The sequence below is a fragment of the Solenopsis invicta genome, chromosome 6 (assembly GCF_016802725.1).
Source record: "Solenopsis invicta isolate M01_SB chromosome 6, UNIL_Sinv_3.0, whole genome shotgun sequence".
In the NCBI taxonomy this organism is placed as follows: domain Eukaryota; kingdom Metazoa; phylum Arthropoda; class Insecta; order Hymenoptera; family Formicidae; genus Solenopsis; species Solenopsis invicta.
In genome coordinates this window covers 21,212,947-21,228,745 of record NC_052669.1, presented here as the reverse complement: position 1 = coordinate 21,228,745, position 15,799 = coordinate 21,212,947, and the positions used below count along the sequence as shown (strand labels likewise).

Sequence of the window (15,799 nt, the reverse complement as noted above, 5' to 3'; positions counted from 1 at the left end):
TTCTGTCAAAACTGATTTGAGTTTAATTACTGAAACATTCGCGTATATAAATAGGGTACAAATATATGTGATTGATGCGTATTGATGCATATGTGTTCATTTCTGAATGTCTACTGCACAGTCCGACTTAATAATATATATATATAAATATATACATTTTATAAATTGTTTTGTATACCACAAGGAGTCACACTCATGAGCGTTTCTAAATAAATTTTATTGTTTTAATTCCACCAAGAATTTACTACAATTCTTTCTTTTGTCAACTCATTAAAATGTATTTTGTAAATTTAAGAAAGTTTTCATGAAATGTAATTATTAATCTTTTCCCGTCGTTTTGACTTAAAAATATTCAATTCTATTTGTGACCCCTTTAGAGCAAGCACCTCAACCGGAAGTTTTAATTTACTCCACCCAATTCGTGCTGTATATGATTTACGTTTCTAAGGTAGGAAAAATCCGCCCAGTAATACCAAATTGATATTGTTGCCACAAATCAAACAAATAGATATATATTTAACGTTTATAAATTACTTAATAATTAACTGTAAAGAAATAATTTGTAAAATTTACTCTTGTAAAAGAAGTGAACATTTACGAATTGAATTCTTTTACTCATGCTCGCACGTTAACTTTTCTCATCTCAACATTTATGCCATATATTAACAAAATACGATATATTGAAATATTTATTTACATATTTATTTTTTTAAACGGGAATAAAGATTTCTTTTCAAAATGAATACTTGCTCATTCATTATGGTAGTATTTGAAGAAAAAGAGTATTTAACAAGATATTTTGTACCGAGTTTACTAATTGAGTGGAGTTGATAAACTGGGAGAAAATATCATTGTCCTTATAGAATTATTCGGCTACTTATTCCGCCGACAGTACATTGTACCTCGAGTCTTGTTTTAACTCTGAACGCGCACGGCTAAAATTTTCAAAAGCCATCGGAGCTTCGGAAACACGCAGAAGACTATCTACACCTCAGTAACCGAATGCCCGAGTGCTTCTCTTGTCTCTCATCAGTTCCAGTACCGGTACGAGTTTCACGAGTAGAGGTACTCTTCCTTGTAAGTTTCAAGAGAGTTTTAGCGACTTCTAAGCAAAAAGTTCGTACCTGGAATTTTCCTTCAATTCGTCTATTAATATCGCCGTTATTCAGTTAGTTACATCAATTAATTGCTATAACATCAATAGTCTTCGTGCTCTTCTTGGAATGCGTTGGCGATTTTTTTCTTCATTCAATTTTTTCTTTCTTTCTTCATCTTTAAACAGTATGAACCATTCGAGAAGCCGCTAAATCCGAGAAAATTTCTCGATCATTCTCTTTTTTCCTTTCTTTCGTCTATGCTTACATGCTTAATCGCTATCTTAACGCTACTTGTATCATTAAAGACGTTAGTGAAGCGTGAACCTTTAAATACCGCTAGTCTTGATGCGGGTTACAAATCGATCTCCATTAACTAAAAACCAGGGCCATATCGATCGTCCAGACAGTATCGAAAAATTTCACTGCCGAGCGAGACGAAAAATAAATTCGCCGCTCGCTCCTGTTCTCTTTGCAACCCGATCAGAAGTAGCCACTAGAGGACACAGTTAGCTGTTTCTAAGAATATTCTTAAATAAAATCTACTCATTGCATTTTCAAGGTGGTCCTTAGTCGCGAGTGAGCTCCGCGAAATATGTCGTATGTGTACGTAATGCGTGTGTCTGTATGTATGTGTGCGGAAGAATCGGTCGCCAACTTTTCAACAAACACCTCCAGAGTCCGACATGCGCAAACCATCATTCAAATTTCAATCACAGTCGCTGATGTAGCATTGTATAGCTTCCTTCATACGTAAAGACAAATCGCGTCAGCAAAATTCAGTCGCGATTGTTATTTCAGTAGTATTTCGGCACATTTTCGTGGCCAGAGACAAATGGCTCACGTTAAGTACACGCGTCCACACACACGAAGTGACCGTGTATGTTTAAGCCTGACGGCCATCTAATATATTTAACGAAAATGTAATATTGCACTCTTACAATTTTTACGCGTTATATAATCTGTGACTGTCCTAAAATACGTCACCTTCATAAAAGTTACGATATTCATGAGTTGCTCGTTGCTAAATATTACCTCAGCCGAGAGAAGCCGAGTCATCCTCTCCGTTCCTCAAGTTCGTGTAGGTGTTTGCATTTCAATATATATTATAGTACAAGAGATCCGTGTGATCTTCATCATCGCGTCAGTCAAAGCAACTTTTAATGTTTGTGTAAGCTTATTTTCGCGCATTTCATTATTGACATCTTTTAAATAATCCCTTTGAAAATGTCGGTCTATACTAATGAGCATCAGTGCGTTACCGATAATATTATTCGCTCGGACATTATATAATCGGTTCTTACAATCGTCATCAATGATATGTTACGGAGAATACTAAATGCATTAAGGGCAGTCCAGATACGCGTTACGATAGTATGATTGCCTCTTTTGGATAACGATCTTTTATCTTCTATCTTCTTTCGCGTGAGCTTTATCCGTTGCAGATATAATGAAAATGAACGTACAATAGGAATGAGAGAGCGAAGTATGAATCTTTTGATAACTTACGACATGAGTATGCGTGTGTGTGCGTGTGAATGTATGTGTGAACCTCTCGCACTTCTCGTTATCGTTTCTCCTATTTACTTTTGCAAATGCGCGAACGATAATCCTTCTTGTTCTTTAAGGCATCATTTTGCGAGGTGTCAGCCATTTCTTCATGTAATAACAGAAGATCGTGGAGATATAGATGAGTACCAGAAGAGCGCACGTCACCCCAAGCGCCAGCACCGAGGTTTTCGTTGGACACGGCTCCACGATGGTCACTGTTTTATCTGGAAATAAAATATCACGTTTGATTAGACTAATTATACTAATATCAAACAAAAACTATCAATGTCAAATTATATATATTTTATTTAACAATCAACATGTTTTTCATACCTATGCAAAAAATTATATTCTTGTTTATGTATAAAACAACAATAATTTTGCTTGAGATATAATTTAATCTTCTTAAAAGAATTTGATGGCTTTAAATTTCAGCAAAATATTTTTAATTCAATATTATCATCGTCATTTGAAAAGCATAATGTTATTTTCTACCCAATATTTTTGTCTCTCAAGTTATGAAAATTATTATAAAATAATGAGAATATATTTTTCTTGATGAAACAAAATTTCTTCAAGTACGGAAGTTGTAAGTATATCTGTGTAATCTCATTTCAATATGTAACATTTTGAAAATAAAGATATTCTCCAAATAAGAATCTATTTAGAGGGCTTAAAGACGTTTCTCCATGATCTTACCTGCTTCGTTGAAGTCTATGCTGGCATCGTTCTTCAGGAATTCGGACTGCTTCTCATCACCAAAGTCGAGCACCAGGATCTCTTGAGATAGAGTCATATCTTCGCCTTTCTCCTCCGTCGAATTTGCGATACTTCTTCTGCGTCTCTTACCCCACGACTCCACGGATTCACGTCCCCATTCGCAAACGGCCTGAAATGAAAGAAATTGTTGGAGGCTTTCTTCTTCTACAATGAGAGAAATGAGAAAACTAATTAATTACCGCTTCGCAAGGTCCCAAACAGTACTTCACGTTACATTGGAAGATTACGCCGTAAGATTCGGTAAACCTAAAGGCCTCATATATAGATTGCAGAGCGTTACCGTCAGGGGTGAAGCTGGGGAAGATGGAAGGATCGACGGGACATCTGAAAATTTATATATTAAAAATTTAGTAAACTTTTTATCACTCATCGAACTAAACATTAAAGACGGTCAAAAACATCAGAAAACATTAAAAACGGAATAAATCTACCTACCCTTCGTCATCGATAATTTGAAACGTGCTTTTCGAGTCCTTTGCCATAGCTACGCAACTGCGAGCGAAAATGCCGTAAGGAGCTGCATATAAAATATTAATTATGAATCATTGTCTCAAATTAATCGTAATTAATGTTTTTTTTTCTTAAGAAATATAAATTTGCTGAAGGTAAACTTACTGTCTTCCGGGATTTCAATTCTAAATGTCAATTTGTCACCAATGCGTACAGTTTCAACCTCTCGCGATCGGCTGTCAAGGATGCGAATCCTGGGTGGAGGCGCTTCCGGTGCGCTAGTAATACTGATCATTTCCGGATCTCTGATTGGCATCATGCCGAATGTAATATTTTTCGAGGACATATCGTATGTACATTTAACTTTGTAGATTTTGTCGGCCTTCGTCATTACCACGGAATGATGTTGCAATACAACCGTGTTCGAATATATTCCAGTCTGAAAACCGTCACGCTGCCATGGTGAAAAGAAAGTACAAACAGAGATTATGTTCTCAAGGACAGAGGGATGTGCTGTTAATGTAAATTCTTTATCGACTTTATAGAAAATATGAGAAAAAAAATTTTTTTTAATTGCATATTACATAATACATGACTGTGCAATGTTAGTTAATGATGAAATAAATGTGACAGGTCAAGGTGTAAGAATATTGGACATGTGATAATGTGTATGTATAACTCAGTAGTGCAAAATACTTGATTCAATTATTTCTAAGCATGCACATTTCTTTAAGAAGTTAATAAAAAAATATAACTGCAAAGTTATTTTTGTCAAGTAGAAAAATATATAATAAAATACCGAGAAACAATTGTAATTGGAAAAAAACTCAAAAATGCAATTACGATATTTTTAAATATTATCGTCATGTTATATATCACTTACCACGCTTTGAGTATTGCAATCTTGTCCACTCATCGTGAGATCGAGCCTGAAGAGATCGCTATTAATAACATCAATATTGCATGTCTCAGATCGTCCGAGAGCGTAAATGCGCCCATTGAAAGGCTTATTTGTACGAACTTGAACGGCAATACGAGTGTCTTTGCAGTCAACCGATACTGTAATATTAATCATTAGCAATAAGATAATTTATACTTTCATATAATGAATTACGTTATTAGGATATTAATTCCATCGTACCATCGTAACAAGTTCCCGTCTTGTCGCAATTAATGTCGTTTCGAGTGAGATTATTTATCGAAGAATCTTCTGTGGTTTCAAACACGACCGGTAACGGATCCGATATTGGCCCGCTGCCTTCTAAAATAACAACGGATGATTAATATACCATACATATATATACCTTTGAACTCTTTTAACCGATATTCCTTACTTTCGCAGAAATTCTCGAAATAGGTGCCAACTCGTTCTCCGTTGTCGATCAAAGGCCTCTCCGCGTTTAGATACGTTGAAGGTCCATCCGGGAGAGTCCAGTGGTCCAAATGGAAGAGCTGACAGTTGTAAGCCGACCCTTGTGGCGCGCCTCGATAAAGGAAGGATCTACAAAGAAACTCGTTCTCGATTTCACAGGCTAATCTGCAGGCGGATTCGCTTTGGACCTGCAGCTCCTTATCGGTGTAATAGTGCAGACCCGCGTACTGTGCGACCTTATCGTCCGCCACGCCGATTCTGGGCATTTGGAAGATCCTTTGAGCCTTGCAGGCCTCTTTTCCTGTCAGTGCCCGATTAAACGCATAGTTTTTATTTTGTTTTCTTCGAGAATATTTAGAATAATTTTCCACGCATTCGTTTCAACACTATTTACCTTTCAAACATAAATTTTCGAAGTAATCCACTCCCTGCGCATCCACGAATTGAACGTACTGACCCGTCGTACGACGATCCGAATCGCTCAGATGACACTGGAGCGTCACGTAATTATACTCCACGGAACGACAGGTGAAACGATGCTCGTTTAAGCAGGCCGCGAGACAAGCTTCTTTCGTGGACGTGTAAATTAACGCGTTGTCCAAGCCGCGTATCATCTTGTTCGGGATGCGTTCGAAGGCCCACGGTCGCAAACAAACGTTCTCTAAATTCATATACAGAAATGATTTCACTTTTCTTTTGCATTATGTAAACATTTTCGTGACATTCTTACAATACGATTTGCGTTCTCTTCGATCGCAGATTTTACGAACGCCTGCACAGATTCGTAATTATATCAACATTCTAACTGGCACATTTTATTTTTTAAAAACTTCATTGTATAACAGAAATTTTAAAAAATAAAATAAACTCAGCTTTATTCAGCGCAGGTAGACCTTATATATTTTAATGATAGATAACGTTCAAGTTAGAGCCGCTTTTCTTCAATTTTCTTCACGAAACACGAAAACTGAAGAAAAAATTAAATCCGAAGTCTATAAAGGCTAGAAAAATCACGATCCTAATGTAAATAAAATACTTCATATTCGGAATTAATACTACATAAAAGCATCGGTTAAAAGATTAAACCATTAACTAACGTTGCTAACAATTTAGTCTTCAATCTATTGCTTTTTCTTTTGAAGCTATAAAACGCTTTATCAAGACTCGCAGAGTATGTCGTAATGAGAGATGAAAACTGTCAAGCCTACTGCTATAGATTCTACGCTGAAAAATCATAAGACACTGACATGTGACTTGGCATCGCCATATAATGTCGACGCGATCCGGTGACGCACGTAGCTATGCTTTTTGGCACACGAGACCTGGAATGTATTTCAGCCGAGCTCCGTTCGGCGTTCCAATTTCTTTTGTTCCGCCCGTAAACCGGCGCTAGAGTTGCTGCCGATGGCGGAAGCGGTGCCAACGACACACTCTGCGACTCTACGCGTGATTACTTCACAGATGAATCATCGCCGGCTATGCAAATTCCTGGCTACAGCTGCTGACAAATCGCTTGTACTAAACGGAGCTTCATCAGATTAATAGGACGATAACTGTTTTATTAATTAATCAAGTGAAATATTTATTGACGTTCTACATTTAATTTTAAAGAACACAGCACAATTCTTATGAAAAATGGCTTTTGGCGAAATTGATTATAACTTCGCTTTACAGCTTATATGATGCTGATCAAAAGTTTCAATATTGTCATAATCTATGCAAATAAGCCACTTGATTTGTACAAACAGTCAAAATTCACAAATCGTACGTGTTATTATTTCTTACGGGAAACGTCCCAGAAATGTGAATATGGAAAAAATAGTTGAATATGAGGTTAGAAGGCCTATATCAGTCACAGCGATTCTTAGTACTGAATAATAATTTTTACTCACACGTTCTGTTCAAAGAACATCCCAAGAACGTCCTTTGAACGTCCCATAAACATTCCTAGGTCTATGCCCTATGGCTAATTTTTTACAATCTCCAGCTTATTCAAACTGAGAGCCGTATATCTAGAGACTCGGTAGCGCCAAGTTTTTTTTTACCTTTTCTTGAAAAGATAATTTTGTTTCATCGGACTTGAAACACAGTCATGAAATCAGAATAACAATATTATTTATAAAATTTCTCCCTCCCCGGAAAAACTGTAAATAATTTGATTGCGAAAAATAACACCAAAGTCAGGATTCGGAACCGCCTACATCCTGTGCGGGCAAAATGCCTATCCATTCTACTATCGAGGCAAAAATAATGGTATTTCTTTTCAATAAAAGCACATTTTAAATTATTCAACAGTTCGATCCCATTCTTTCTTTTCACAAGAATTGAGCGAGATCCTTTGTCAATGTATTTTACGAACAAAGGACGAAGTTCAAAGAATAACTCACGCACGGAGCGGAGTAAAACTTTTTCTTTCTGCAGAGAAAACTGCGAAGAAAAGCAGCCTTGAAGATGAAAATAAAGATGCCTAATATGAGGCAGTCTCCTAATATGAGATAGTTATCCTGTTTAGCGAGAGAAAATTATCAGTCGTCCAACATATGGACTAGCAATGGGAAATCAAGTTTTATATAAAGAGAGAAACGACATTGAATTCTTACTATCATATCCAGCAGAGCCCCATAAAGACTTTGGATCCCCCATCACCTCCAGCATCGTCAAATTGTGATGATGGTGTAAGAAAGAAAATAGATTATGCCATCGGATGCGCAATGGATTAAAGGTAGTGAAAATCTTGTTAGTCAATCAAATTTTCAGCTTTTTTCCAAAAATTCAAAATTAGCTCAATTTCTGATTGATCTAGATTCACGGACCTCCACCATTATGCGCAATGGTTCACCTTTCTTCTTACACGATGAATATGACCGTTCTAATACCATCAAATTCAATTTAACATAAACATATTCAATCAGCGTAAAGGTTAAGATTTATACGGTTTAAAACACATTTTCATTTTCTTACATGTCAATTACACACACAAACATCAACGTAGTGGTTATAAATTTCTAGTCGTGTAGATAAAGTACCTAGCTATCTTGTATTAGGAGATCATCCAATATTAGGTACCTTTACCCTATTACAACTACTGATGATATATTATCTTAAAAAATTATTTTAAATTAAAACTTTGAGATTTACCTGGATTAGTAAAATTATGGATTTATGTTGTATATACTAAAAAATATTCAACGTTATAATTACTTTTCAACGTTTATAATTAATTTATGAAACTCACTATTGCGCTCAATTAGCTTATACAGCTGCTTATGCAAAATTCTGCACAGTTTGTAACAAGCTGATTTGTAACGATCAGTGAAACAAAGCCCATTCTTTCTCGAAATTTTCATTCGCTCTTTTCACGCAGATTGTAGCAGGTAGCAAGTGGTTTTATGACGAACAACTAAGTGCCTCACGATGCGGAACAACTCACCAAGAAAATCGCTCTACTCGTTAAATACACAACACGCAGTTTCTTGAAGAGCAAAAAATTTTCTTCCGGAAATTCCGGCTTCGGCTATACGGGGTGTTTCAAAATTCGCGAATTAATAAAATACTATAGCAAGGAAGTTCTTGAAAAATAAAGTAAAAAAAATAGTTTTTTTTGTATAATATGAAAAATTCTATTAAAGGCATAAGAGGTATTGTGGGACAATAGCGAATTGATTAAAAAAAAATCTTCTCATAATTTGAATAAATAAAAATACTAATAATGATCCATAATTTTCATGTCAAGAAGTAATTTTTTAAATATAAAGGTTTAAAGCTGGCCAATCGCAAACTACAGTTAGACAGTCACATAGTTATGAATCACTCATAGTACCGCACGAATGGTAGTTAGTGAACCATATGATAGGTAACCATCCAAATCTAATTGATCATTTTAAACCCTTATACCTCAAAAACTATTTTTTATAATAAAAATCTATAAATAATTATTTTACTTAACTTTTCGAGAATCTTCTTGCTATAGTATTTTGATTCGCGAATTTTAGAACGCCTTGTATATGTATACATATGCAAAAAATCTCCGTGTGTTATACATTAAAAAACTGAATTTACTGAATAAAATCTAATTGTTAAAATGTGAAACATGAAAAAATTTGATTTATGTTATTACATACATATATATAAGGTAAGTTTTAATTCCTGTGTTAACGTTTTAAACAAATAATTTACCGATTCTGCAATTCTAAGATTCACCCTGCATGTATGTATGTATGCATGTATGTATGTATGTATGTATGTATGTATGTATGTATGTATGTATGTATGTATGTATGTATGTATGTATGTATGTATGTATGTATGAATACATCTGCACATATACAAGGTGAATCTTGCAGTTGCAGTTGGGAAGTTATCTCTCATGATAAATCGTTAAGACAAGAACTAAAATTCTCCTTGTGTATGTACATATATACATGCAATTAGAAAAATTTATAAAAAATATTATAAAGAAATATAGATGGATAGATTAATTGAAAGAAATTAACTATTTTTCTACAAAAACATAAAAAATATTTATGTACGCACAATAAGACAGCTTATTTCAAAAGAAATGACTGAAAATCTATTACTTTTGGATGTATCATTAAATATTTAATGCGATTAAATTTTATAAAAATAACAAATTTCTTTAAAATCTTTTTGATAATCGCCCAGATAAAACGTTTCCGTAAATAACAAACTATCCATCTAAAATCAAAGTATACTTTAATGGCTTTAAAAAATCGATTTTTTAATGATTTTTTATATTTTCAATATTATGCAATATTAATCGAGATAAGAGTTCAAATATGAAACTTTTGTTATATGATAAAGTAAAGTTAAAATGCGTTTTCTTCGAAACCATGTTTTCCGACCATGCGGAAGTGATAACTGAAATACTAATTAAGATAACTTTTTTTCTCTTGATTCTGAGACTTTTGTGCATGACATAAGCTACCTTTCGTTTATAATAAAATTAAACTTTCTTTTAAAATACCGCCACTTTTATAAATTCCATGCATTTAACTTTGTTTTAGTTTCTGTCATAAATCTTCATATAATTAATAAAAATTAAAGAAATTTTGCTTTCAAATAATTTGCAGAAATTGAATCACTTCATTGGAGATGTTTTTCCAGTGATTCCTAATTCGATCGCCATTTTAAAGAATTATAATGCATCTTTTTATAAATAAAAAATAATTTTTGTTATTGTTTAAATGATAGATAATCTCATGTAAAAACTCGCATTTTTTTGTACATACTAGTTTTTCTATAAAAAAATTCATGAAAATAGGTTAATTTTACGGTCGGCAAAAGTCTCCATAAAGAGACTTAGCCTATTAGAATCTTTTCTTTGAAACTCAAAGAATGTTCAATAGTCCTGCAGAGAGGTGCCAAGTTAGGTTTATGACAGCCTTCCTGTTTAAATACGTTCGGCATAGTTCCAACGCATTACTTGTACAAGCGGTCGAGTTCAATGACCACATTTTCTCAGGAGATTTCTACTGAAACGTAAAATCTATTTTGCGAGAAACGGATTACAAGGGTCGAAAAATCCTCTACCTGATTCCTCATGTGAGACTGTCTTGTAGATTTTTCCTTGGAGAAAAAGTTCAAGGCCAACAATTTCAATTTAACCTAGTATTATGTTGCTACCATATATTATACTTATGTTTTAAAGTAAATTTAATTTTAAAATAAAATATTTTCCACAAAAGATATTCCTTGACTTGATTATACTTAAAAGTATATACTGACGACATATTATATTATTAATAATAAGATTAAGACCGATGAAACTAGCAAACACAAAATATCAAAGATGTTAACAAAAAGAGAGAGCTTATATTGGTCTATTGAGCACTAAAAATTGTTTTAACATTTTGTTGATCACTTCTTGATTTATATGTATTATATACTTCATGATTTTATAAGTATATTAAGAGATATTTTAAAATAATTGTTAATTATCGTAAGTAATAAGAATTTTTACAATTTAATTAATTCTTATTGTTTTAGGAATATGTGAATAATATAATAGTATTGTTTTCATTATAAGCGTCCGACTTAAAAATATTTTTATTTGTAAAGAAACTCATTGTACTTTCAAGAGCAAATCGAATCGTTTTTAAACGAATTCTTAAACCTCGCCACTAGCCGCACTTAACAGTTTGCATTGTTTGTCTGGACGATCCTCTTTTTTTCCTTTCAACGAAATCCCGCTAGTTAACGTTCCCCTTGTGAAAGCAGCTACGACCAACTTCGGTGAGCCCGCCCGTTTCGAGAGTTTAAAACTTGGATTATCGTATTACACGGTTCAGTCTAGGTACTATTTTGTCGCGCACATAAATAACGAAACAATCTATCCCATCATAAAAATTTTAGTCTTGCGTAAATTATTTTTTGCACATTTTGTCATTTTTCTTTCTCCGTTTACTACGCTTTCAACTGCCGCTTCCTAGGTAGTGGAGCACGTTAATGAAAGCATTAACAAAAGCTGAACGTTTCATACTCTAAAGGAACATTCAGCTGTTCGCGGACGCGAACATAGATGTCAAGTGTTTTTAGGTATGTGCCAGCTCCTCACCGGATCTTATCTGCAGCTTCGTCATGTAATACATATTGGCGGCTCTCTGGGGCTGCGCGGCCGGATTCGTGGCGGCCGTTTCGTTCTGCAGCTGGCAGAGGGTGTCCTGCATCGGCGCCAAGGGATTCACGACGAACGAGAACGCGGCGGCCTGACATTCCGCCTCCTCTCTGCACCATCCTTGGCACTCGTACAACGACAGATTCCTCACGCTGTAATAGGTAGTGCCGCGGTAATCGTAGTCGGTGAGCTTCTCGAACGCCGTCCTGGCTGAAACGTGAAGGCAATTTTATACTCTACCGACTGCATCGGTGGTACTCCCATTACAGGAGCAATTGGAAGGCTCTTATAGAAGTCTATTCAATGCGAATTCACTGTCTGAGCGTAATGACGAAAGTCTCTCGACTCTAATTTTAGAAAAAAACTTACCCAACGCAGCGTCGCCGCTCGCCAACAGCGCCGTGAATATCAGGCTCGCGGCCGTGGCTGCCACCGTTCCGATCGCAAACGAGCCCATCTACAATGAGAATGAGGAAACCTGGGTTACAGAAGCCGTAATTAGAACCAGCCTGGCCGGAGTCGTATTGTTCCTCGAGTCGGCGGGCGCGGGACTAACTCCTATGGCGTCGTTCCGCGAGGAATAATTATTGCGCTGCGCGTGTACAGCAAATAACAACTTAAACGATACGCACGAATGTATATGGGAATGAAGCGTATCGCGAAGGATACGCGTTAGCAATTGCTTCGCCAGTCAAGCAAATCGCGATATTCGAGTACTAATGCAAACGGTGTTGCGCGCACGGAAATTCCGCTTCCGAGCGATCGAAAATACACGCTAATCCGGCATAATTCTCAGAGATTCCCCGTGATAGAAGGGTAGAGTTAATAACTCTAGTTACACGCCTCATCAGCGCCAGGGGAGTCCGCCGAGCGACGTGATCGCCGCTCGCTGAACGAGAGTTTAGCATTCGTGAGAGGTTCGAGAAGACGATCGCGCCGAGGAAAACCGGGTATGCCATTCCCCGGAGTGTATTCTCGTAATCTGCTCGCGCTTCCCGCTTCCTAGCTTCCTCTCTGTCGCCGACGTGTTTTTCTTTTGCTCGGTCGTTCCTGTTCTGGTGGCATGTTTTACGCGGGAGACGCCCTCCTCATCATTCACGTCAATGTCGCGCATCTCGATCCTCGACGGGACAGGTTCCACCAACCACCCTCCCCCCCTCTGGCTCTCTCGCGAGATCGGCTTTTCACGCTCTCTCTGTAATATCTCGAATAATTTATCTCGCGGTAATGACAGCGCAGCGCAAGAAATAAATTCGAGCGTCATGCGTGAGCGTCGAAAATAGAACGCGCGCGCGTCTTTCCGTTATTTCACAATCAATCTTTCCTTCGCCCGTGGCGAGACGCGTCACGCTAATGCAGGTAATTTCTGAAACCCGGCCGTTTTCGTTATCGCCCTTAATTTCTTCGCGCGAGGAATGCGCGAAGATTAGTTCCGTCGGAGAAACGAGAGAGTCTAATGTCCGCAAAACTAAGCCGTGCTCTACATATCTTTATCTTACAACTACGTCTACTCGTCCAACATGCTTTTGCAGGTGACAGTCCAATGGATCTCTCTTCTTCTCCTCGATGCCCTCGATGTACACGTTCGCGGATTCTCCAAGAATTCGATCAATGCCATTATTACGTAAATCTATGCGCGCTTCAACTGCTTTTCAATTCACCCGATTTCACGACGAGCCAGCTTCGCTGACCAACTTTCTTCCCGCTCGGGCACGCCGGAGTTGCCAGCCTACATCACGGTAATGCGATAACAGGGATGCAGATATGATCATCGTACCCGAACAGCTCGAGATCAGCCACGTAGTTTCGTGGAGTTCGAGGTCACCGAGTATAATAGAGCTCCATTGGGAGATCGCCAGGGGGAAGGAGAGCTACGTCGTGGCCTGCACCGAGGCCAAAGGTTCATCCTCCCCTCTCCGTCCGCGGCCCCGTGGCCTCTCCTCGCGATCTCGCACCCACGAGATGCACGTCGTGGCAAAGTCGCGCGCGCGCTAACAATGAGGAATGCGCTTAGGCGCGCTCGGTAGGCAGGTTGATGCACTGTTACGAAGATTAATGCGACTACCAAGGTGAAAGAAATGCGTTCGCGCGCACGCGTGCGCGGAAGGAGCGCGGATTTCTTCTTCGCCTTGCGCGAGGTCACGAGCTACCTGGGAAACTCGGATTTCCGGGATTTGCGTCGGTGTCTTTATATCCGCGAATAAAACAAAGGGCGCGAAGCGGGCATTCCCAAACTTATGCAAACCGCGACGCATCTTTTCAAACGGTAAACTTCTGCGACCTATCTGGCTTTAATAAAATAGCACGAGATGGGGTGTTAAATTGATTATTTATATCTACTTTATACTACTTATTACTTACCACTCCTTCTTAATTTTTTAGTGAATATAATTTTCTAAATCTATTTCTCTGAGGTATAAAAGTGTGAAGAATGAGCTTATTTGCTATTTCTGTTGATGACAGCTTTAACATCGACATCGGTGCGAATTATTTTCATGCGCAAAGAAGTTTGGTATAATTGTAATTTATTTCAAAATTTATATTTTGTCTCTGAAAATTTTTCGCGCCACAATGGATCATTAACGATTAACATTTTGAGAAACCCTGGCGTGAAGATTTATTGAAATTATAACACTGATTTAGTTGCATATCTTATTAGATGGACTGTTTGGATGACGCAATGAAAGTTGAGAGTACGTAAATTTATTTTATAAAAAAACAGGTATAAATTTATGTGACACTAAACATGCGCGAAGACAGCGCTAGTCAAACCGAACGTTAGACGACTACATTTTATGAAATTATAAAGAAAGAAAAAAAACCATAATCATGACATTAAATAAGAAAATAATCTTTCAACATATCTCGTTGATACTCGCAAACTCCAAAACGAAACTCACGCTACGAAATCGAATAGCTTAGGCTAAAGGATAAACTGCCCGTTATCTCTATCTACGGCCGCGGCATATATTCTCGTGTTCCAATTCGCGTCGATTTATATCGAGCGGCGATCAAGATATGCAATATGGTAGCACGAACGACCTTAACGATCTCACGGTGTGCACGTCGTGTCTCCGGCCGTCTCGTGGGCGCGGGAAAAAATTTATTCCGCGTACGCCCGATGCCCCTGACCTTTACGTCACAACCGGTCCCGTCTCTCGCGCGAGACCTGGCCGACGGGTTCGCAGGCCGATGATGTTCCGCAGGCGCCCAAGGCAAGTTCGCCACGCGAGATCGACACTTCCGGTAATCGTCGATGCGCCCGTGCGAACCGCGCGCCTACCGCACTTGACGAGTCGTTTATTTTTTTTCCCCCCCTCTTCGAAAACGCATTCCCCCGATAGCCAGGGATTTGATTACTTCCCATTACTCGCGCCGCGCAGTACCACCGATGAAAGTCATATTATGACATGTGGATACATGATTAAGTACCAATTATAGGAGATTGTTAAGAGAGTTCAGCGATTAGCAGGAAGGGAAAATGGGGACTTTTATAGGCTTGACGATCGTGTATTGCAGTTACGCTCGCCTCCGATGTAAAACGGCACGCTTATAACGATTAAACGAGAGAGATCGAACGGAAGAAAAATATCATTGAAAATTTTTCAGCGTACATCATGTCCGAACGCTTGACAAAACAATTAAGTAATTTTATACTAACGATTATTATGGTTAAATGCACGTTCGCAGCGTTTATCAGAATTCAGAAATCCTCGTGGACGGTTAATTACCGAGTCACGATCACCGTCTTTGGATAATGCAGCGCCGTGGAGGTCTCGTACTACATAATTATGACAGGCTCTCGAGGAGACTCCATGAAGATTCAATTACGGCGTCACGAGTTAAGCTATCTTTTCGAGAACGAATCGGGCGTTTATGGGGTCGTTTATGATTCCTGCAAATTCGTGCCGTGTACAT

General features: G+C 37.7%; 1 protein-coding gene across 4 annotated transcripts in view; it reads right to left on the bottom strand.

The window, feature by feature from the left end:
• Window positions 1-15,799, bottom strand: part of LOC105203790 — a 94,613-nt gene continuing 78,814 nt past the window's right edge. For 2 of the 4 annotated variants that reach the window (XM_026135264.2, XM_026135265.2), the window contains 11 exons: window positions 12,251-12,338; window positions 11,822-12,091; window positions 5,642-5,908; window positions 5,210-5,548; window positions 5,017-5,136; window positions 4,759-4,934; window positions 4,041-4,332; window positions 3,861-3,942; window positions 3,605-3,749; window positions 3,345-3,534; window positions 1-2,869 (listed from right to left, as the gene is read on the bottom strand). In XM_026135264.2, the coding sequence (XP_025991049.1) occupies window positions 2,718-2,869; window positions 3,345-3,534; window positions 3,605-3,749; window positions 3,861-3,942; window positions 4,041-4,332; window positions 4,759-4,934; window positions 5,017-5,136; window positions 5,210-5,548; window positions 5,642-5,908; window positions 11,822-12,091; window positions 12,251-12,338 (2,121 nt within the window). In that variant the 3' untranslated portion in view covers window positions 1-2,717. The remainder of the gene's footprint in view (window positions 2,870-3,344; window positions 3,535-3,604; window positions 3,750-3,860; window positions 3,943-4,040; window positions 4,333-4,758; window positions 4,935-5,016; window positions 5,137-5,209; window positions 5,549-5,641; window positions 5,909-11,821; window positions 12,092-12,250; window positions 12,339-15,799) is intronic. The other 2 variants (XM_039450290.1, XM_039450291.1) reach the window with 2 other exon arrangements.